The 23,370-nt window shown below is 37.5% G+C and overlaps 2 protein-coding genes across 2 annotated transcripts; both read right to left on the reverse strand.

Moving 5' to 3' along the window:
• Positions 1-9,954: 9,954 nt before the first annotated feature.
• Positions 9,955-11,300, reverse strand: LOC18017474. The gene is made up of 6 exons (XM_024155643.1): positions 11,251-11,300; positions 11,037-11,172; positions 10,762-10,964; positions 10,560-10,680; positions 10,367-10,480; positions 9,955-10,080 (listed from the first exon to the last, which is right to left on the reverse strand). The coding sequence occupies exons 1-6, from the start codon at positions 11,298-11,300 to the stop codon at positions 9,955-9,957; spliced, it is 750 nt and encodes a 249-aa protein (XP_024011411.1).
• A 1,545-nt stretch (positions 11,301-12,845) lies between these two features.
• Positions 12,846-16,369, reverse strand: LOC18017475 (receptor protein-tyrosine kinase CEPR1). The gene is made up of 2 exons (XM_006402190.2): positions 13,785-16,369; positions 12,846-13,396 (listed from the first exon to the last, which is right to left on the reverse strand). Exons 1-2 carry the CDS (start codon positions 16,288-16,290, stop codon positions 12,972-12,974), a joined length of 2,931 nt encoding a protein of 976 aa, XP_006402253.1. The 5' UTR covers positions 16,291-16,369; the 3' UTR covers positions 12,846-12,971.
• Between the last annotated feature and the right edge of the window lie 7,001 nt (positions 16,370-23,370).

The raw sequence follows: 23,370 nt of genomic DNA on the forward strand, positions 1-23,370 counted from the left end.
AATTAAACGTAATGTATGATAAATAGATTTATAAATAGTAAACACTAATGGTAATAGATATTAAAATAATGTGTACAGTGTATACCTGATTGATTTCTCTCTGTTGGTTATCTCATTAGCGGTATCATGGATATACAGCTGAAAGAACTTTGGTTTCTCATTTCGTTGAGGAATCAAAGAACCAATTAAATGATAATTTTCACCATGTAGTTGGAAAACGGGTGGACTACGACCCTTGTTTACATCGTAATTTACCTTTCCACCAATAGAGGTAAAAGAAAACATCATGTTGTAAGCTCTGATATTCTCACGAAAATGGCGACAAATTTCATCATCACTGGAGAAGAGATATATCAAAAATTGAGGAGGTTGGTTAAGTAAGGGTAGCTTAACATTCCCCTGAAAACAGCATATAGTAAATTTATACGTTGTACTCTTCTTTTTTTCAATTCGTTCATTAAACCACATCCTTGCTTTGCAGTGAGAGCATTCATACATCGGATCACCATCATCATAATATCCTGAGGTAATATAACATTCGAAATAATTAGCCATTTAGTCCTGATAAGAATATAACCTAAATAAGTAGCGATAGAAGTGTAATGTAAAAGACTTTACCATTTTCCAATATGTGAGGTTTACGTTCATGATCAGAATCACCTGCTATAGTATCAGTTCCATGAGAAGAACTATCTGCTTGTATGAATAAATACAAAATAAAAAAGATATTTAGCAAAGTTCCAATTATGAGATGTATATAATAAAACATTGGAGATGTAAATATATTATCTTATGCACATGTAGAAGATAGTGACTGAATATTAATCCCTTTCATTAAATGTTTCCTGTTATGTCTGGCCTTTCGCTGTCTCTCGAACAAAGATTTAGATAGTTGATTATGTCTTTCTCTATCAATGATTTTTTTTCAACAGAAGAGTTCCACCACATAATGACTTAAATTCAGAGTTAAGATTTCATTAATATGTATACAATGATAATAAAAACTAAAACTAAGGGCTAATTCTGTATTATTGACTAAGGTAAAGATACATGACTTCTCTATTCCATCAACTGTGTCTGAGCTTGCTGTCTTCTTGTTTGAAATCTTTGGGGAAGACATATAACAAATAATTATTGTATCAAAACAAATGTTATATATTAAATTATAGACATCTTTTAGATATTAATAAAAATCAGTAATCTTACTTGGATGTAAATGTATTGGTTTAGAAAGACCGGAATGAAGCGGCTGTGAAGCAAGATTTGTTCGAGACTTACTAACTATTGATGGTGGCGTCGCATACGAAGTATTCGAGGTAATGAATTCAGACCCATTTATCATTTGATGAAAGGATTACATCTGATAATAAAATTACAAAATTAACAATGAGTTAAAACTTTTTATAGATTAAATGTTATCAATTCATTCTACTATTAATAAATGGCATTATTCTTACTTGTCTGTAAAGGTACAGATTTAGGAATACCAGAATCTAGCCTCCGTGAATTAGAATTTTTTCGAGCCTTGCTAACAACAGATGGCCGCGTCGCAGACGTAATATTAGAGGTAGTGATTTCAGTCCTATTAGTATCACTTGATGATTGCATAACACCAGTACCATGAATATCGTTGCTTGCTAGGCTTAGATAAGGAACTTTTGTATTACATTTTGCAATTTTAGTCCATGAAAATTGAGTTTCAGATATGATATTACCAAACCTAAGCCTGAAAATATTATATATGTTAACAGTGAATGTATAAAACATAAAAGCTTACTATATATAAAAGAAAGCAATGAAAAATAGTAGTTGAGATCTAGGTAACCCGTTTCTTCAGAAGATGATGAGCATTGCAAAGGTCTCTTTGTAGGTGGCCTGTTTTCTTTTAATAAACTTGGTAATGCTACATGAAGACAAAGAATATTATAACATATAACATATAAGATAATTCATAAAACGATTAGGTAAATAAAACATAGTTCACATACATTGTTGTGTTTTAAGTGTGTTTGACTATATAAAGAAACAACCAGAGTTACTGACATCTTTAAGAATTTCATCTACGTATATAAACAAATAAGACAACACGGTTAAATCATAAATTGAAGTCTACAAATTTTGAATGCAGCAAATGATAAATAAAAACTCACTTGAAGTAGATCTGTCCGATGTAATGCGAGATGAACTCTGTAGCAAATCGTTTGAATTGCTTAAATCTCTAAATATCATATCAAATGCACCAGAAATAGGCTTTGTGGATTTTGTTTGGCTGGTAGATGTTGTCTTCTGTTTTTATAATTCTGTTTTGATCATTTTCGTATCCATAACTATTTTTTTTTAACTATGCATTGCATAAGAAATTGAACACACGTGTAATAGAGAAAAAAGTGAATACAAAAAATGTTAGGAAGCGGAAAACTTTATTTATATGAATGAATGGTTGTTTATTCGAAAATTCAAACTAAATGTGATCCCTCTTGAATAGGAAAACAAATATTCTAAATTTAAATTCATATATTTAAATCCACAAATATAGACCGTAAAGATAGAGAAAGAATCAATTTAGTTACAAAATGCCAAACTTAAAAGGATAACTATATTTAAGTTAAGTAATTAATACTGTTAAAAGATATAAGGTATAATAAATTATTCATTTACTGATTTGGATGGTCATTGTTTTAAGTTAGCAGCTATACGTATCTTTGGATGTATAGATTCGTATAAGTATATTTAATTTGTTTCCAAATTTTGAAATAAAATTTAGAAACAAATAATGAGTATTAAATACATTAAACATTGATTATAAGTTAGATTCTTGTACATACTGATGTCCTGTCGTGTCGAGGGTTGTCAAGTTTTACCCTAAATGAAATTAATAGTCGCAAGTGCACAGCTGATCGATTGTAGTACTTAGTGATCGAATCCACAGGGAAGGAGGATCTTTCCTGCAAAAGCCTTCGAAAGAAATATGAAGTAAGGAAGTCTAGAACCAAACGGTTTTGTAGGGGTTTTGGTGGTGTGTTTAAAATGTAAAAACGAATCTTAAAGAGAAGATACGGGAATTAAAATGACCTAATAACTAAACTTAACAAAAACGAGTAAAAACGAGAAAAACGGCTAACCTAATTGCTTTAATAAAAATCGATTGAAAGCGAATGAAAATAATGAACTAAAGCTTAAAATAAAACGGTGTGAATCTATAAGAAAGAAAGTGCTGGGCTTCAGGGAAGTTTTCTCAGGGGTAAGAACAATTCAAAACATTGCTAGAGAGTAAATTTGATAAGATATTAGCTTAAACTTTTCGAACTGGAGTCACGGACGTATGAATACGCCACTGTCGTGATCATAGACAACTATCTCTCTCAACCCTGACCAGTAGGTTTCCACTCTGGCCCTGGAAAAGAAGAGATGCATTATGTTTAAGACTCGTCAGCATTCACAAATCGCCCATAGGTAGGTTTCCACTCCTATGTTTGTTTTGCTCTCCCAAACTAAATCTGACACCGGATGAACACTTTCGTGTCACCAAGCATCTGGATCAGATTGTAGTTCATGACGCTACTCTCATGCAGTAAAAACGAATTCAGAAGAAAAAGTTCTAAGATTCGGCTCAAAAGCACATGGAATCTTCATCGAACATATAAATCCCCATCGAAAATCCCTTAATCCCAACAATAAAACTACTCAGACATGATGAACGAAATCAAAAACATAGTATTAAAAAGTAGAATAGAAACCAAAATTGAAAAAGAAAGAACAAGGGTTCAAGAGACAAATCTCTCTCTGCCTAAAAACCTAAAAACAAAGCTTAAAGTAAAATTTCTGTAAAGTATTTCGTCTCTCTTCTTCTCTTTCTTAAAAATGACCTAAATGACATGTATTTATAGTCTCCAATACTCTCTGGTGTCTAGGGTTCCGGAATTGAGGCTGGGAAAATGATACGGGCTTCAGAAATGGGCCTTCAAAGTCGGAGTTAGCTGGCCGCGGTTGGGATGAGTGCGACCGCGGGAAATGGGTGGCTGGCCGCAGTCGTGGTGCTTCTGACCGCGGGGATTGGTATGTTGGCTGCGGGTGGAAATGCTTGCCGGCTGGTTTACGGGACATCTTGCTCTTCGCGTATCTTTTGATTGAACCGTTGGATTGCCAAGCTGTAAAGTGTGCTGGAAAGCTGATACTTCCATCTTTAAGATCTCCAAATTTGAGCTGGATCAGACTGTGAGAAGGCCTTCAATCAAGGGTGAACTTCTGACGGTTTGACTCTGAGCTGAAATCTGATTTTCTATCAATTTTGTTAAGCTTTTCCCTAAGTTACCTGAAAAGAGTCTTGGAACTACAAATACTAGAAAAACGTAATAAAAGTACTTAAAAGCAATTAAAAACATAGAAAAGGTATTTCAAAACGATCCATAAAAGTAAATACGGTGTTATCAACTCCCCCAAACTTAAACCTTTGTTTGTCCTCAAACAAAGCAAAAGCCTAAACTGGTTAAGTGAAAACAAAAATAGGGAATGCACAAATCTCAGAGACATGAACTCCTAAACTAGGACCAAAGATCGTGCATCAATCCACAACTTAGTCTAGAAAATTCTCACCAATGCACAAAAGATACTAGTCCACTTTTTCCGTCATGCAAAACTTAAAAAAAATCTAAATCTTGATTCCAGTCAACTAGCTTTCTACATTCATTAAGTTCAATAGTGAGTTCTCATTAAAGACATCATCCAGGGTAGACGGCATTTGGCATTAAAGGGCTGTTTAAGTGGTGGAGTTAAAGTGATTTGGGTTACCTGAAGATCTGGAAGATGCAAGATAATATGCAAAACCGCAAGAGAGATAAGGACCTGTTGATGACCGCAATTTTCAGTCACTTCTTCTTGCCAAATGTTGTTGCATAATCCTTCCTTCTTTGTTGTGAACAGCTATTCCCCCAGACTTAGATTCTTTACGAGAATCAGAAAATGATCTCCAAAACTCCATAAAATAGAACTCCAGTTGCCTTGGGACTTAAAATTCGACCTCTCTACACTCTCTAAGGCTTTTATTTCCTTCTTTTCTTATTTTCGGATTTTTTTTTTTGAAAGGAAATGCATTTTAAAGAGAGAGATTGTACGAGATTGTACCAAAATTTGAGATTTTTCTAAGGCAAACTGAGCTTCCTCTTGTGTTGAATCCTTCCGGAAACTTTTCCGGCAAATCGCAGGTCTTTGTCCTGGGTGACTGAAAACTGCGTCGTTCCTCTTTCTCTCCAACGTTTTTGCACTTATCTGCATATAAGACAGTAGAAAACAAGAGTGCATGTGGTTTGAAAGAGGATTGGTTAAGGTGGGGAACTAGCTAAAGATGAACTAGCCATTCAGGATCAACTGAGAGTGGTAAAAGGATAAAGGCGTCTTGAAAGTATGATTCGTTTCCCTGGTCTAATGTTTTAATGAGAAAAGTAAATCCAGATTAAGTCCAAATAAAACAGAGCTAGTGTATCCCTTCATTGAAATCGAAATCATTCAAATTCCTCTTGGGTACTTCGTTTCAAATGTGCTTAGCTACCACCTAGTCTAGTCCTAAATCATGAATGAGCATGTGACTAGGAACATTCTAAAAGCACACAGTCAACTATCATTGATTCATGTTCACCATTCCCTTAAAACGTATTTTGTTTTGAAAACCGATTTTGAAAAACTTTAAGGAAAATGCAAAAAGTGTAGATAATGCAAGACTCATGAAAGAAAAGTGGTTAGAAAGGGATGAAATCCTCCCCCATACTTAAATCACACTGTCCTCAGTGTGAAACAAGTCGAGATTGGATGAGAAAAAAATGCATAGATAATCGAATTGGTAAGGCCAAAGAGAACTTACCGGGATCTGGGATGCTGGTGGAGATGAACCGGATTCATTCGAAGAGGTTTGGGAAGGTGATAGGTGGTGATGAAGGTGGTGGAAAGTGATGAATGAGGTGGAGTGGGGATTGGTGAGGTGGAATGAGGTGAAGTGGGTGGTTTGGGGTCGGGTTTGATCTCAACGACCATTTGCCGCAGTCAGGAGCCACGCGACCACGGCAAACCTGTGCTTGGCCGCGGTCAGGAAGACGCGACCGCGGTCGAAGGGGTGTTTCCCGCGGTCAGAACATCTGCGACCGCGGGGGGTTATTTCGCGGCCTCTTCCTGCTTCTCATTGGTTCCTGCCGGGCCGAACAGTCAGGGACCATCCTTCTTTTTGGTATTTTTTGGGTTTTTTTATTTTTTTGGCTTTTTTATTTTATAAGAAACACCTGAAACTAAGAAAAAGAAAAAGATCAATAGAAAAAGAAAGAAAAATCCTAAAGAAAACAATACCTAAATGGGTTGGCTCCCATTAAGCGCTTTTGTTTTAAGTCGTTTAGCTCGACTTTTGGTGTTGGACGTGGCTTAGTCCAATGAGGAAGACCTTGTCCTGAGACGAGTCTTTTTCGACATCTCCTTGCTTTCCTTTGTATATCCCTTATAACGCCATTCCCAATTGGAAATTTTGTCCTCAGGTTCGAGATGGTAGCCTCCTCCAGGATCAAAAATCAGTCTTGGAGCTCCTTTGAGGCATGAGTCTTCAAAACCACTTGTGATAGGAGAACGTCTTAGATGCTTGTATGATATGGTGAATAAGGTCTCTCTCACTTTGTTCGTCAAGCTTGTGAATCCGGCGTTTTCTTTGGGTGCTCTTCTTTCTAAAACGTATCCAACATCCTTTGTAGTTCCTCCAGGGTCAAATATTGGATCTTCTACGCTGCCTATTGTCAGACAGTGAGTATTCCTTGTAGGAATCGCCGGATGTAAGGTTTTCTTGTCGATCTTCAGGAAACTCATATGTTGATGCAGGTAGTTGATGAGTGTTCCAACAGATGTTAGGAACAAAGTACCAAGTATCAAGGGTTTTGTTGCATTGTTTCTCATCTCCATAGCATGTGAACCAGTAGAAACAAGATAACATGTCCCTTGAAAAGGCAATTCTGGTTTGGAACCAAGTAGAGCTGCACCAAAAAAATCTCCATAGTGAATATAAATCTTAGAGGGATGAAAAATCGAAATACCTATATTCTCTGCAATGGCCTTTGGTATGAGATTCACAGCAGGTCCAGTATCACAAAGAGAATCACGAAATTTCACTTCCTTGATTGAGAATGGGGCATCAAACTTCTCGAAATCCTTCGTCTTAGAAAGCGCCTCCAATGGTGGTTTTGATGTCACCATTAGTGTCTTATCTTCCACGTGGTCTGTCTTATAGTCAAGGTGGTGAGGAACTGAAGGAGAAAAAGGCTTTGGTTCATCAAGAGGAAGGGACTTATGATCTTGTTTATCGTCTCCAAAACACTTGAATGAATCGGTAGAGACGAGATCATCACTAGGGATAGAAATAGGTTCTCCTTTTTCTTGATGACTGGCTTCCATGACGTGATGATCCAAAGGAATTTTGTTTGATGGCCTGTTTATAACGAACTTGATGGAGGATTCTCCATCTACTTCACAAGATACCCAATACCCTTCATCCATAGATTCATTGAGCTCCTAAAGCATATCATCAATCTCGGTTCGGGAGACAGACGACATATCTTCATCAAAGAGAGGATCATGGATATCTCCGTGGGCATTGTAAGTTGAATAAGGGTCGTGGTCCCAGTAGAATCCTTGTTCCTCTAAACCTTCGCGGATTGATTTGTTGTGGCTGCGAAGTCCTCTTGTGTGGTGGTTCGGAATTGAATTCTGATCCATTGAGGAGAAATCACGAATGTATTGTGCTTCTCGGCATCGAGTAGCTTGAGGAGTGTTGTAAAAACCTCCCTCATAGTAGTATTTTCGTTTCATATGGTTCATTGCTTCATAACCTGAAACAAGAAGAACCAAAAACGAAAATAAGTAGAAAATGTGTTCTAGAGTCGATTTACCAACCTTTCTTAGGGTTTTGTGGAAAAGAAAACGCGTGCCTTCCCCGGCAACGGCGCCAAAAACTTGATGTACTGTCGTGTCGAGGGCTGTCAAGTTTTATCCTAAATGAAATCAATAGCCGCAAGTGCACAACTGATCGATTGTAGTACTTAGGGATCAAATCCACAAGGAAGGAGGATCTTTCCTACAAAAGCCTTCGAAAGAAATATAAAGTAAGGAAGTCTAGAACCAAACGGTTTTGTGGGGGTTTTGGTGGTGTGTTTAAAATGTAAAAACGAATCTTAAAGAGAAGATACAGGAATTAAAATGACCTAATAACTAAATTTAACAAAAACGGGTAAAAACGAAAAAAACGGCTAACCTAATTGCTTTAATAAAAATCGATTGAAAGGGAATGAATATAATGAACTAAAGCTTAAAATAAAACGGTGTGAATCTATAAGAAAGAAAGTGCTGGGCTTCAGGGAAGTTTTCTCAGGGGTAAGAACAATTCAAAACATTGCTAGAGAGTAAATTTGATAAGATCTTAGCTTAAACTTTTCGAACTGGAGTCACGGACGTATGAATACGCCACTGTCGTGATCATAGACAACTATCTCTCTCAACCCTGACCAGTAGGTTTCCACTCTGGCCCTGGAAAAGAAGAGATGCATTATGTTTAAGACTCGTCAGCATTCACAAATCGCCCATAGGTAGGTTTCCACTCCTATGTTTGTTTTGCTCTCCCAAACTAGATCTGACACCGGATGAACACTTTCGTGTCACCAAGCATCTGGATCAGATTGTAGTTCATGACGCTACTCTCATGCAGTAAAAACGAATTCAGAAGAAAAAGTTCTAAGATTCGGCTCAAAAGCACATGGAATCCTCATCGAACATATAAATCCCCATCAAATATCCCTTAATCCCAACAATAAAACTATTCAGACATGATGAACGAAATCAAAAACATAGTATTAAAAAGTAGAATAGAAACCGAAATTGTAAAAGAAAGAACAAGGGTTCAAGAGACAAATCTCTCTCTCCCTAAAACCTAAAAACAAAGCTTAAAGTAAAATTTCTGTAAAGTATTTCATCTCCTTTCTTCTCTTTCTTAAAAACGACCTAAATGACATGTATTTATAGTCTCCAATACTCTCAGGTGTCTAGGGTTCCGGAATTGAGGCTGGAAAAATGATACGGGCTTCAGAAATGGGCCTTCAAAGTCGGAGTTAGCTGGCCGCGGTCGGGATAAGTGCGACCGCGGGAAATGGGTGGCTCGCCGCGGTCGCGGTGCTTCTGACCGCGGGCATTGGTCTGTTGGCCGCGGGTGGAAATGCTTGCCGGATGGTTTACGGGACATCTTGCTCTTCGCGTATCTTTTTATTGAACCGTTGGATTGCCAAGCTGTAAAGTTTGCTGGAAAGCTGATACTTCCATCTTTAAGATCTCCAAATTTGAGCTGGATCAGACGGTGAGAAGGCCTTCAATCAAGGGTGAACTTCTGACGGTTTGACTCTGAGCTGAAATCTGGTTTTCTATCCATTTTGTTAAGCTTTTAGATTCTTGGAACTACAAATACAAGAAAAACGTAATAAAAGTACTTAAAAGCAATTAAAAACATAGAAAAAGTATTTCAAAACGATCCATAAAAGTGGTCAAAATACGGTGTTATCACATACCTTAATAGGCTGTAATTATCTATAAGCTTATTATGTTTAAGTACTATTTAATGTATCAATAATATCATTTTAATGATGATCATGTGAAGTTTTAAAGCAAATTATTAAATTACTAAAACAATATACATACTAAAATAAAAATTTAAGCGTGTGAAAAAATGAATGAAAACAAAATAATGATAAATAATAACCATCCGATTACAAAATTAAGAACCAAAAGCAAAGTAAAATAAAAAACCATGATAAAAGAAAAGATTATTCAGATGATTAAGGCATAACAAAATAGTTAAAATAACTGATTTTGGTTCTTAAATCATGGCTTCTCCGTCTTCACGGTCTTAAGAGGCATAGTATTTGGATTAGTCTCAACATTTTTCTCATCCTAACACTTCTTCTTTGCAGCTGAATACTCATCAGTATCCTTAATCACTTCCATATTTTCATTGCTTTTGCGTTTAGATATAGGTGTAATTTCAGCATCATCATCATCCATAATCATTAGAGGAACCTATAACACATTAATTAATCTGTAAGAACAAAACTATTATAGAATATTACACATGAATATAAGAAAATAGAATATAGAATTATACCTTTTCATCAAGCGTATTGTGAGCTTTTTTTCTCTATCTTGATACTTGGAGTGCTCTACGAAAAGTAAAAGTAATGTATTGTAAAAAATAAAGAAGTAGTTTTTAAAGAATTTGTGATAACAAAATGATATAACTTTACCTGAGGGTAGAGATTTCAGAAAACTCCTTAACCACATCACTTTGTGTAATTATACTGATGACCTTGTATGTGTCACTATTGAAAACAATATTTGAACTTGCAATTGTAATCTTGAAGAGAAACGTTTTACCACAAATATTGCTCAAAGCCAAGGGCAAGACATCTAGATCCTGAATCTAAACAAAGAAGATTTTAATAAAATTGAAATAGATTAAGTCAGAAACGGTCATGGAAACATGCAGTAGAAATATGAACCTCATTAACAGATTGAGTTAACTGAGCAGCAGTTTGGTTAACAAGTTCCTTTGCCTCTCGATCAAATAAGAGAAATTTGGTTTCACCAGTATTATCCATGACACGGAATGTCAACATGAACCTGTCATCATTTGAAATAGGATAAGTTAAATTAATTAGATGTGAAAACATTACTATAGCACAAAAACAATAACAGACTTACGATGGATAAACATTCTCAACATCCTCAATGCATTTTTTGCACTGCCACAATTGTTTCTTAAAAGTTATCCCATGATACAGTTCTTTTAAGTAGTCCATATCATGAGGGAGAACGTTTTTAGCACAAGCTCCGCATGACATGTAATACCAACCAAACTCAGTGTCTATAGACATAAATGTGGCCATGGTAACACATTTGACAACCTTTGAAAGTGCATAATGATATTAGAATCAAATATAACTTATATAAATTGAACTGACAGAATATATATTTACCTCAGAAGCAGCAATAATCTCGCTAATAGTCCTTCGAGGACTATGCAAGAAGAAATCGTCCCTTACTGATACTGAACTGACAATAGTCAACTGATTTGGATGGGTATAGGTCAGGGTTAAACCATCTTTTGGAAATCTGTATAGATTATATTACATAGTTATCAGAATAGAAAATTTAAGAAATAAATAAAAACAAGGGAATAAGTAGTTTTACCTCTCTTTAAAAGCAAAACTCTCTGGGAACACTAGATCAGTAATGACCATCGAACAGTTGTAACAATTGCCAACACTCCAAACACCTTGATAAAATTTTAACTTTCCAAAACGTAAAACAACAACGATCACAACATCATTTACATGTTGAGCCACACTTTCAAGATTTTCAGCAAATTGTCCCCAAAGAACACAATTAAGTCGAACATTTCTATATTGAAAATGATAAATAAAATGAGAGAAAAGGATAGTAAACATAACTAGTAAGGATTTAGAGCAGTGGTGATAGATACGTAATGTAAATGCTAACTCTGTATCACGGATCTCCATAGAAAGCCTCTTTGTTTGTCTCTTTCCAACATTCAAGATCTCCACATCCCATGCTCACAATTTGCCTAATAGCATCTGAGGTATAAAACATCATGTTAGTACTCTGGAATAACGCACACAAACTATATATCCAATGTATAATTTACGAATTAAACAAACTTGCCTATCAAGAAATCTAAATTCATTTTGCCTTTGTGAATATCACTAAACTTGACGAACTTGAAATCTAGGATTCTTGGATCCATTTCTTTTGCTGTTTTGACAGATGTTGTTGATGCAAATGTGTTTTAGGAAATATTATAGCGTTTAGCAATAGAGATAGTAGAACAATTAAAATTAAAAGAATTAATAATATAGCTAAATACCAACTTTAATCGTAGAGCTGCCAAGTATCCAATAGTGCTTCCACTTTTATATATTGGAGATGGTTTAGGGTATAGAGATTATAGTTTAATATTTAAAAATTAAAATTTTGATTTTTTTTACTATTAATTTGTTTTATCTATTTTATTTTTTTATTTTTTTAATTCACTTTAAATTTTATATAGCATATTTTGATTGGTTATAATAGAAGGGGGGTAATAAATTAGTTTACTTCTAGGAATGAACCTAAAAATTGTTCTAATATTTAACAGAAAAAGGAACAACGGTTTGCAACCTAATGTCAAGGCGGAGCAAGCAAAAGTACTAGCGATGATAACATATTAATGTAATGCTAAGTAGATCTTGCAAACCATCTAAACTCAATAGTCTATTCTAAGTCAGCCATCTAAACGCAATAAGGGCAGCGCTGCTATTTTATAACAATTATAACAATTTTTCCTTTATATTACTTTGCCTTTTTGTACTATTTTGGACAATTTAAAATACATAAACCGAATAAAAATGAGTATCTTGCTTTCTCCTTTTGTCCCTTTGCTGATAAACAGAGACAAATATGACGATGGGACTCATCGATCGACCATACGTATTCGGATCATACTGATGAATATATATACAAATATATAGCCTATATATTAACTTTTCCCTTTTTAGGTTTATAAAAATCATAATAAAAAATCCACTTCCATGCCATGCAATCAAAAAAGAAAATCCACTCACCGATGAATAAAGAAGAATGACGAATTTAAAGTCCACAAGGAAGAAAAAAGGAGCTTGTGAATTATTATGATTCATTAGTGGGTCTACATACACATTTAGATTCTATGCGTTACTATGAAGCAGCTGTTCAAAATTCCTGTGTACGATAATTTTAAATCGGAGAAGAATAACCGGAAATAACCAAAGTCTTCAAAGGATAGATATTAAATACATAGAAGGATTAAAAGACTATATAAGCTGTTTTCATCTATGATAAATACATTATCTGTTTAGAGGTTATAGGAACTGTTGCTACACTTCTTCACCAAGAAAGCATGACTGGAGTCTCGTTTGTGTGAGATTATCTGATAATATTGCATCCTTAATCCTGGTTGTGGATTTAGAAGTCATGCCGGGTCCTGCTTGAGGCGCGGCATCAATCAGAAGCTGAACGACTTCGGTCATGGTAGGACGGATTGTTGGAGTTCTACTCGTACAACGGATAGCCACACGCAAGGCATTGATAATGTCGGCTTTGGATGACTCCGATAATCTCTTGTCTACTGTCTCAATCAATCCTTCTTTTGTGTCAATCTTTGTTGACACCCAATTCACTATGTTTTTGTTCTCACCGAAGCATGAATCCACCGGTTTCTTCCCCGTGATCAGCTCCATTAGCACCACCCCAAAACTGTAGACGTCGCATTTGATAGTTGCTTTGGAGGAGTATGCATATTCTGTGATTAGCAAATGCATATCATTAATTGGCTAACAGAAAAACTTGTAGTAAAATCGAAAAAGACGATCACATGAATTTTCAAGAATTGTTGAAAAGAGATGAAATTGGAAATAGCATCTCTGAAAACCGGTTACCACACAACTAACATCACCAAAAATGTATTATCGTATTTAGCATAATCGTTTTTTTTTTTATAAACATAGTCTCTATTTTTAATTTTAATTGTTAATGTAAACCCATATATGAACAATTATTATTCTGATCAATAGTTTTTTTTATCAAGTTACAATGGTGATCATATTAGCTAATATCTCATAGTTTTTATATTTCCATTTTTATATTTGAATGTGAAGTTTCACTAGGTGTATAGAGGTATTAGATATCACCTGGGGCCAGGTAACCATACGTGCCGGCGATGACGGTTGTGGTTGAATCTTTCCCTCTAGCTTGCAACACCTTTGCAATGCCAAAGTCTGCAACTTTAGGCTGATAGTTTATATCCAATAAGATGTTTGTGGATTTGATGTCGCGATGAATTATTGGTGGCGAGAGATCATGGTGAAGGTAAGCCAATCCTTGAGCGACTCCAACAGCGATTTGATGACGAATGGGCCACTCGAGATGAACAAAGCCTTTGTGAAGAGCGTCCCATAAGTTACCATTAGGCATATACTCATATACCAAAAGACTACAATCCAAACTTGAGAAATAGCTGAAGAGCTTGACGATGTTCTTGTGCCGAATGCTCCCAAGCGTCTCAACTTCAGTTTTCATCTCCTTGTTCAAATGCATTCTGTCGTCGGAAGCTGAGTCCTTTCTGCTTTGGCTCCATAATTTCTTCACCGCAACTACTTCTCCTGATTTAAGCTCTACTCTATAGACCGTACCCGAACCACCATGGCCTACAATGTTCTTGTCCACAAGAGCTTCGAGAATCTCCCTTTGGTCGAAACTTATGCGGTGGAAACTCTTGACATCATAGGAAAAGAAAGAAGACGCCAAGGTCTCGTCTTGCTCTATCACTGCTCTATTTTTCCTCAATCGTAGTCTCAGGTAAACAATGATGGCCCCTAGAATAAGAATCAAGATAGAGACAAGGATCGCCCAGATCGAGCTCAGCTTCTTCTCGCTGTGAGCCTCTTGACATATTGGAAACTTTAAATCTGATGAACCAGCTTTCGGTGGAACACAGAGATTAGGGTTATCTGAAAAGCTTTCTACTAGACCTCCTCTTATCAATGATACAGGGATAGGACCAGAGAGCTGGTTGCTAGAGAAATTGATCGAGGTTAGGAGCAACTCGGAGAGGTCATCAGGGATTCTCCCAGTGAGGAGATTATTGGATAGATCAAGAACGTTCAGAGATTTGAGATTAGAAAGAGACTCGGGAATTGAAGAATCGAGGTGGTTTCCTTGGAGCACAAGTAAGTTCAGTTTCTTGAGTCTTCCAATCTCTGAGGGTATTGGACCAGACAATTGATTGTTACTGAGATCAAGCTTCACAAGATTAGTGGTATGAGAGATCTCGGGAGGTATAACTCCGGCGATTTTATTACCCTGCATAAACAGCTCTGACAAATTCCAAGCGTTTCCGATCGACTCAGGTATTGGACCGGATAGGATGTTGTAAGCCAAGTCGATGATTGAGACATGAGGCAGAGACATAACTTCTTGTGGAATAGCTCCCACGAGGCGGTTTCTTGCGACTCGGAACCGTATAAGAGTCTTGCAGTTCCCATAAGTTGGAGGGATCGAACCAGAGAATCTATTTTGTAGGACAAGAAAGTACAAAAGCTTACCGGATTTGCAAACTTGGGTCGGAAGAGAACCAGAAAGGCGATTTTCTGAGACATCAAGAGCGATCATAGGGGAGGAAGATCCGAGATTGGGCGGGAGTTCACCACTTAAGTAGTTGTCGTAGAGAGACAAGATCTTTAGGGTTGTCGAGTTGCCAAGTGATTTGGGAATCTCACCGGTTAAGCTGTTGTTGTAGAGCTGAAGCACTCGGAGTTTAGGAAGAGTGCATATTGATTCCGGTATGCTTCCGGTTAACCGGCTAACCGAGATATCTATATCTGTAAGATTCTTGAGATTACCAATTTCCTCTGGTATACTCCCGGTTAAGTGATAGTTATAGTAAAGCTCAAGCTGCCTCAAGTTGGAAAGATTTCCGATTTCTTTTGGAATCTCGCCGGAGAGGAAGTTTCCGCTAAGTTCAAGATCAACAAGTGAGGTCAAATTCCCAATTGATCTCGGGATATTACCATGAAGCATGCACGTCATCAAAAGCATGTGTGTGAGTTTTGTGAGCTTCGAGACATATTCCGGTAGAGTCCAGAGATCGAGCTCTGGGTTCTCATTGAAATTGAGATATTCTAAACCAGTGAGATTGAAAACCGAGATTGGGAAGCTACCACTGAAGTAGTTCCAAGACATGTCGATGGCTCTTAGAGATTTCATCAGTGAGAAATTAGGGAGTGTGGCTGTGAGATAAAGAGAACTCATGTTTAGCTCTTGAAGCAGAGAACACTCAGGGATAGAGTTGAGGAAGCTGCTGCTTCTATTGAGATGGTTGTGAGAGAGACGAAGGACGCGGAGGTTTGGTAAGTAAGAGCAAATACCATCTGGGAATTTCCCTGAGAGAGACCAGCCGGAAAGATCAAGATCTGTGACTAGCCCCTGTCCATCGCACCTTATGCCGCTGAAGTTACAGTAGTGAGTAGTCTTGGCGGTGTCAGAAAGATTCCAAGAGGACAAAGCATCTCCGGAAAGAGAGTTTTTCATAAGCTTGAGAAATTGAGGTTGTTGGTTCGAACTCATCAAACCCCATGATTGATTGTTGTTGAAGCAAACGAAGAAGAGAACAAAAAAGAGGAAATAATTGAGAAGCATTTTAGGGAAAGATCAAAAGGAACCGAGAGGAGCTAACTTAGGATGCAAGAAAGAGAGATAAATTTTGGGATTGGGAGAAAAAAGAGTGAAGAAGAAGTTTACAAGTTGTAAGACTGAAATTAATTATAGGCTTATAAAACAAAAGAAGGGTTCATGTCTTTTGTCCACCACGATCAGAATCAGATAGATGCAATATTTTTTTTTTCGAAAAAAGGATAATTTAAATAATAATATAATAATTGAAGAAAAGGAGCATACATATCTTTCCTTTGCATAAAGAAGCTTTATGATTATACCCACTAAGTTATTATAGAGAATAACTTAGAAGTGTACGTAGCCAACTTTAAACCCCCAAAGCTTTACTTTTATTTGTTATTTTTCTCAGAAAAAGAAGAGTTGACATATCATTGAATCTGATGCTAAAGGGTGCACGATCACCTGTCTAAGAACCTCGCTATTGTCTTGACATGTTTTATGTTTTTTTTTTTTTTTACTTTGGCTTTCAATATAAATAAATGCATGAGAAAAAAAAAAATACAAACCCAACGGATCTTAGTGTTTTTGGGTCTAACCCATAGTAACTAAATCAGCCTATTACATCAAGGAAAGATATTAAACCCACACATTAATCTTGTCGATAAAATTAAGTAGAAGTAAGAAAGAAGACGAAACAACATCTAACCAAGTAGAAAATTTTGTTATTGAGAACATCTAACTGATGCTAAAAACAATCGTAGACCTAATCAGATAAAAAAAGATTTTGGTTTGTCACTAAACCTAATTAAGTAGAAAATTAAAAAGCTTGAATTAAAAATCGGTTGAAAACTATATGAAAAACGGCGCTGGAATTAGGGTTCATCTTTATGGTTCATGTTCTCTGATAAAGGGAACTTAGGTAAGGATTTTCTATGACTCTGAAACTAGGATAGACACTTATAATATTAGCCAAATCTAGTAAGCCTAATCATCTAATCACTTATTCTTGGCAATTAACTCTGGTTCTCATGCCATAATAAGATCATGCATTTAAGATCGGAATCCATCTCGGCTTACGTATCCTCTGTAGGTAGCTTTCGTCTTCTACGACGGTGACGTCCATAAGATCTAGTTCAGGTAACCCAGATACATCAATCTTGTGGCTCAGATTTAATCTTGGATTGGACTCTGGGTGATCAATCCAGAGAACCGCTTTGAGATTTGGATGAATGGGAGAATCATTTAAAAACTAAATCCTTTAACCTTAAAACTTAGATGTCAATCGAACATGAGATCCCCTTTGATGTTCCTTCACCCAACTCGGTGACTACTCAGACATGACTGAAATTTATATCATCATCGGTTTAAGAACTACAAAGCAGTAAAGTCAGTAAACAAAAATTGCAGAAAAACTTCTCTTATTGAAGACAGTTTATGGCGATGAAAAGCTTTTACAGATGCAAAAGTAAAACCTAAAATTAATATGAAGTTCTCTCACAAAGAGATGAAAGAGGCACTTTTACAAAAGACCTAATAATAAGTATTTATAGTGTTTCCACAAGTTTGGGCGTCTAAGGCTTGTAAAATGAGTGCAGGAAGTGTCTTGGGCCTTAGTTGGGCTTATGAGGCTGGTTCACTGCGGGTGAGAGGGGCTAAGCCGTGGTGGGGGGTAGTTTTGTCGCAGGTGAGAGCTTCTGTCCCTGACTGAAGTGTGTTGATTAACCTTCAATGCATTGATGATATATGGAGATCTAACGTTGGATTGCACTGATTCCAAGTGTGTTGGAAAGCTGGTTGTATGTTCTATGATATCGCCAAATTTGGGGATGATCAGACGGTGAGAAGGTCTTCTTTGGTGTCCAAAATTCTGATAGCCAGAATTTATCCAAAAATGTACTTTTGCTCCAAAATGCACTCCAAGACTCCAGGTTTCCTGAAAAGTCTTTTAAAACTACAAAACATGGAAAGCACTTCTAAAACTTTAAAAACTGAGTGAAAACACCTGCATAAAATATTGAAAGTAATTCATAAAAGTGGTCAAAATCAGGTGTTATCAACTCCCCTAGACTTAAACCTTTGTTTGTCTTCAAACAAAACAAAAGATATAACTACAGAAAAGAGGTTTGAAATTGCAGGAATTAACAATATCTCAGAGACCATACTTCTAAACTAAAGTCATTATGCTCAGATCAGGTATAGTCTAGAAAATTTTCACCAAAATACAGACATAACTAGTCCGTTGATCCATCATGCGAAAGTCTACGCACTTAGACACATCTTCCACTCAACTAGCTCTTTACATTCATTATAAGTTCAAGTGGTTCTCACCAAAAGGGACTTTAGTAAGGCAATCAAGGCTAGGTATTCAAAATGGTTTTTTTTTAGGGTGAGGTTCTTAGTGTTTAGGGTTACTTTTTTTTGGAGAGACAAGATATTATGCAAAACAGCAAAAGAGGATGGAGCTGTTGATATCCATAATTTTCAGTCACGTTCTCGTTGCCTTTAAGATTTCTGATCTCGTTCCTTCAGGTTCTCCCCATAACTCCCCCAGACTTAGATTTTTGTCCAGGTTGTAAAACCAATACTCCACAAATGAATATTTGTAGCCTTTGCTCCAAATAATTTCGGTCATCCTAGATTCGTTTAGGCTTTTGTTTTCCTTTTCTTTCATTCTTTTTTTTTTGATTTTTTTTTTTGAAAGGGGAAACAGCCTCTAGATGTAGAGTCTTAGGGAGCACGAATTTTACCTTTATGAATGAGTTTCTCGAGGCACCATTAAGCTTGATAGGATTCCTGATACTCCTCTTTCCCAAATTCTTTTAGTCTTTCTCTTGAGTAACTGAAAACTATGTTGTTCCTCCCTCTCCGGCGTTTTTTGCACATATATGTCGATACAAACTAAAGAGAGAATGCATGAGATTTGAACATAAAGGTTTGGGTTAAGGGTGTGGTACCAGCTAAAGATGAACTGGCCATCTAGGACAACAAAGAGTGGTGACAATAAGGTAAAGATGTCCTAGATGTATATCATGATGCCTGCCTAAAACCATTGATGAGAAAATTAGATGTTAAATTCAGGTAAAATGAGCTAGTATATTTCGCAGAAAAGATCGCCATGAATAGAAATCCTCTGGTGGGAGTTCGTAGTGCATGTACTCTAGCTACCGCCTAGTCTAGTACTAACCACAAAAAGAACTATCATATAAAGTCTAGAAGCACATGGGTCTTACTCATCATAGTTTTGTGTCAAACATTCTTGAAAAACACTCAAGGTCTTTTAATAAGCATAGAAAATTTTAAAAATTGCAGAAAAGATAAGAAACAAAGAAAATAAATCAGTACGGATAAACATCCTCCTCCATACTTAAATCACACTGTCCCCAATGTGAAAAAGTTGGTGAGAAGATAGTAAATCAAAGCAAAAGAGTCTGAAATAAAAGAAAAGAAAATGATGATAGAACCATGGGTATGGCGAGGTGTGGATAAGCGCCTATGTCTTCTAGTTGTCGTCTTTCTCTGTGGCGGAGGAGTCATCATCAAACCTGTGGTTCTTCTTCAGGAACTTCTTCATGAGCTTGTTGATCATCTCCTGCTGATCAAACTTCTTCTTCAAAGCTGGAAAGTCTGCATCGGTCCTAGTGGATGCTCTGGTGTGGGAGGAACTGGCTCGGGATGATGATGGTGTAGGCTGAAGTCTCCTGCTGTTTGCAGCTACCTCTCTCTTCGCTTTTGATAACTAAGGTTTTTAAAGCCTTAGATGGGTTATCAATCCCCTTGTCAAAGTAGCATAAGGGGTGTCAATCCATATGTGTGGTAGTTAGGCACTAGTTTATGTGATAGGTTCTTAAGTCAAGTAATCAAAGATGAGTTTTGTGAAACCAGCAACAAGAAAGCATAAAACAAGAAACAAACAAGCTATGATTAATGAACTAAGCAAGCAAACAAAACAAGATGATGGTGATTAAGCAAATGATAAAAGCTAAACCTCTAGATGTGATCATTGATTAGGGTGCTTTAGATATTGAATCATGATGCTAAGAACATAATGCAACACTTGCTACTCTTTAGTCTAGGCTTCTTAATCAGATTAATTCATTCCCATGACAATAATCCCTTTGCAAATCACTTAATCAAGTCTAACAACCATTAGATATAATCAAGCAATCAGCAAGCATAATGCATCAAGCCTAATAAGTGACCAAACAATCTCTCAACCAAGAAGACTGAATCTTATACAGAAAGACATAACAAGCAATCACATGATCTCAAACATTTCAACTTAGAACTCTAATCTAGACTAATCCTCTCATGAAGGCATTAATCTCTACACTAATCCACTTTCAAACCAAATCATCATTTGTGAAATATGAATCAATGAGCATTAAGAAACAGTTCTAATATGTCATTCATGCATTTAACAAATCATTCCCATGATGAAAAAGGCATAAACCCTTAAGTTAGCTCATTCAGGCATTTCATCAAACACTTTTGGTGCATGAAATGCCTATGAACCCAGGTTTCACTTTCCCAAGGAAATCTGGCATTAGGAGCAACTAACTAAGGAAATGGAATGAGAATCTAAACCCTAAATATCACCAATCAAACATCTAAGCACCCTAATCTACACACCTAGAAGTTTAAAAGATGACTACTCACTAATCATGAAGAACACATCTAATCTTTTGCAAGAGATGATGTTAATCATGATTAGAAGTAGAAATGAGATGATGAGATGATAAGAAACAGACTTGGAATGATCAAATCCCTTCAGATATCTCTTAATCAAAAACGTTTTTACACTCAAAAGGAAAGAAAACTAGAGAGAAAACTAAGTAGAGGATGATCCCCTTGGGTTTTTCTCCCAAAAAACTATATATACCTAGTGCTAATGGACCGGGTCAGCCCAGGACAAACTGGGTACTGACCCGGCTCAGTTGGGTCAAGTGGAAATCCTGCGGGTCAGTCCAGTATGTCCCAGGTCGCACACCTAAGTCGCAGTAGATGAAGACTTGTCTTGTGAAGCCTGAATCGCCTTGTCTTAGCCGCACGCCTAAGTAGGAGTGTTTTGCGAGTGTTGCTGCGGCTTGGTCTCCTTCCTCTCCAACTCGCAGGGCTAAGGCGGTTTCTGGGGAATGTACAAACTGTGCGGGTTGGTCTCTATTGCACCTAGGTCGCAGGCTCAAGTCGGAGTGATTTGCGAGTGTTGCTGCGGCTTGGTCTCCTTCCTCTCCAACTCGCAGCATCCAGAGCAGCTTAGACCACTTCGCATTCCGGAGAGTGTAACTCCTATGAGACTTGTCCGAATTGAATGATTTCGGTTGCAGAAGACAGAGGACTCATTTATCTCCAACTTTGGTGAAGAAAGCTTCGGTGCTTGGGAAGTGTAAGGCTTCCTGGAGGGCACATCTTTGCAGTGCATGTACACGACCAGAGAGAGGCGTCTAGACATGTGTCCATTCCGGAGACTGTATCTTTCTGCTCATAGATCCGAATTGAATGCTCTTGGACGTTCTGGAAAGAAGACTCAAATGTCTATGGTTCTCATGAAGGACCCGGAAACTAAATCGGCCTGGAAGTGCACCGTCCTTCGCATCCTTTAGAACTGATCTGCTCGGTCCGGAATACCTGCGAGACTGGGGTTCCTTCCGACAAGCTTATCTCTCTGCTCACGCGTCCGAATTCCACGATTCTACTTGCTAAGAGACCGTGATGCAAGGCTCTCCAACTTCTATGAAGCACCCGCCGTCTGAATCGGACCGGAAGGCTCCCCGGACAGGCGATCATTCAGGGGTATCGGATTGCTCCGGAATGAGTGCGAGACCTGTTCGTCTTCCGATTACCATATCTTTCAGTTCTGTGGTCCAAATGCCTTGATTCCAACTGTTATGAACTCTTGACTCAATTATCTCCAACTTTTATGAAGACTCCGATAGCTGAATCTGACCGGAAGGTTCCCCGGACGGGCGATTTCGGAAACGTGTCTGCACCCGGAGATTTTGGCCGAGAGACTTGATTCGCGGTACATGAAAATGGCCGGTAAAGCTTCCCGCGGTACATGGAAGTGGCCGGTAAAACCTTCCTGGCCAGCGAGAATGGCCGGTAATCTCCCAGGACCCAATTTTCCACTTTTTTCAAGCTTTGCTCACCATTCCACCTCCTGGATTCATCTTTTCAGCTCCATATTCACCTGATAGACACTCAAAACATGCAATATACTCATTGGGACCTAATGCATCTCCTAAGTTCTAAAACAAACCCTAAGGACCTAAAATGCATGAAATAAAACATAATTTGGAATGATTTATGCAACCTAAATGATGCAAATTATGAACATATCAGCTTTTACCACCAAAAATTGCTTCATGGTCAAAGAGAGGAGTGGGACAGATGGTGATAAATCGCGAGTCTCTGCTCTCCATCCTGGGTCCGCTCCATCTCGGATTCGGGGCACTGAATTTGATTGTAGGAGAGCCCTGTACTGAGAAGTACTAGTGCAGAACTTGTAAGAAAATCCAATGGATCCATCTTGGCCTTGGAAATAGTCCTGTCTCTAGAGAATAGGGAGAGACCGAACGAATCTTCCCTAAGAGATGTCTCGGCTGAAAAATCAACTCCTGCTGCTATCATAACGAAGTAATGATGCTCCCAAAGGCTGGTGAGAAGTCCTGATACTCAGAGGTAAGCATCTCATGCTTGACCTTCACTAGGTTATTGCCAATGATGCAAGCAAAGCAAGGGATCCTTGGATGATCTGTGAAAGGTAACTAAAGTGTCACCAGCACGGGTTTGAGCACATTCGCCTGGTTGGCTCTGAAAAATATAGTGTGTGCCAACAAATTATGCACATATCGAACAACAGGGTGAAAGAGAAGTGATGCTTTGGATCTTTCTTTGTCATATATTCCATGACCCATCAATCTCCATAGATCCTCATCTGGATCTTTCTCCAAAGCAATCTCATCACAATATGACAGCTTCAAAACATCACACATCTCTAAAATGGTAAAAAAGTAGAGATGTTCTCCAATAGAGAAGGAAAGTGTGCCATCTAGAGCTCTAGGAGCAGCTCTCTTCTTGTAGCACAAGGTCACTGATGCAAGGAAC

Source organism: Eutrema salsugineum, unplaced genomic scaffold, assembly GCF_000478725.1.
Source record: "Eutrema salsugineum unplaced genomic scaffold, Eutsalg1_0 scaffold_2, whole genome shotgun sequence".
Classification (NCBI taxonomy): domain Eukaryota; kingdom Viridiplantae; phylum Streptophyta; class Magnoliopsida; order Brassicales; family Brassicaceae; genus Eutrema; species Eutrema salsugineum.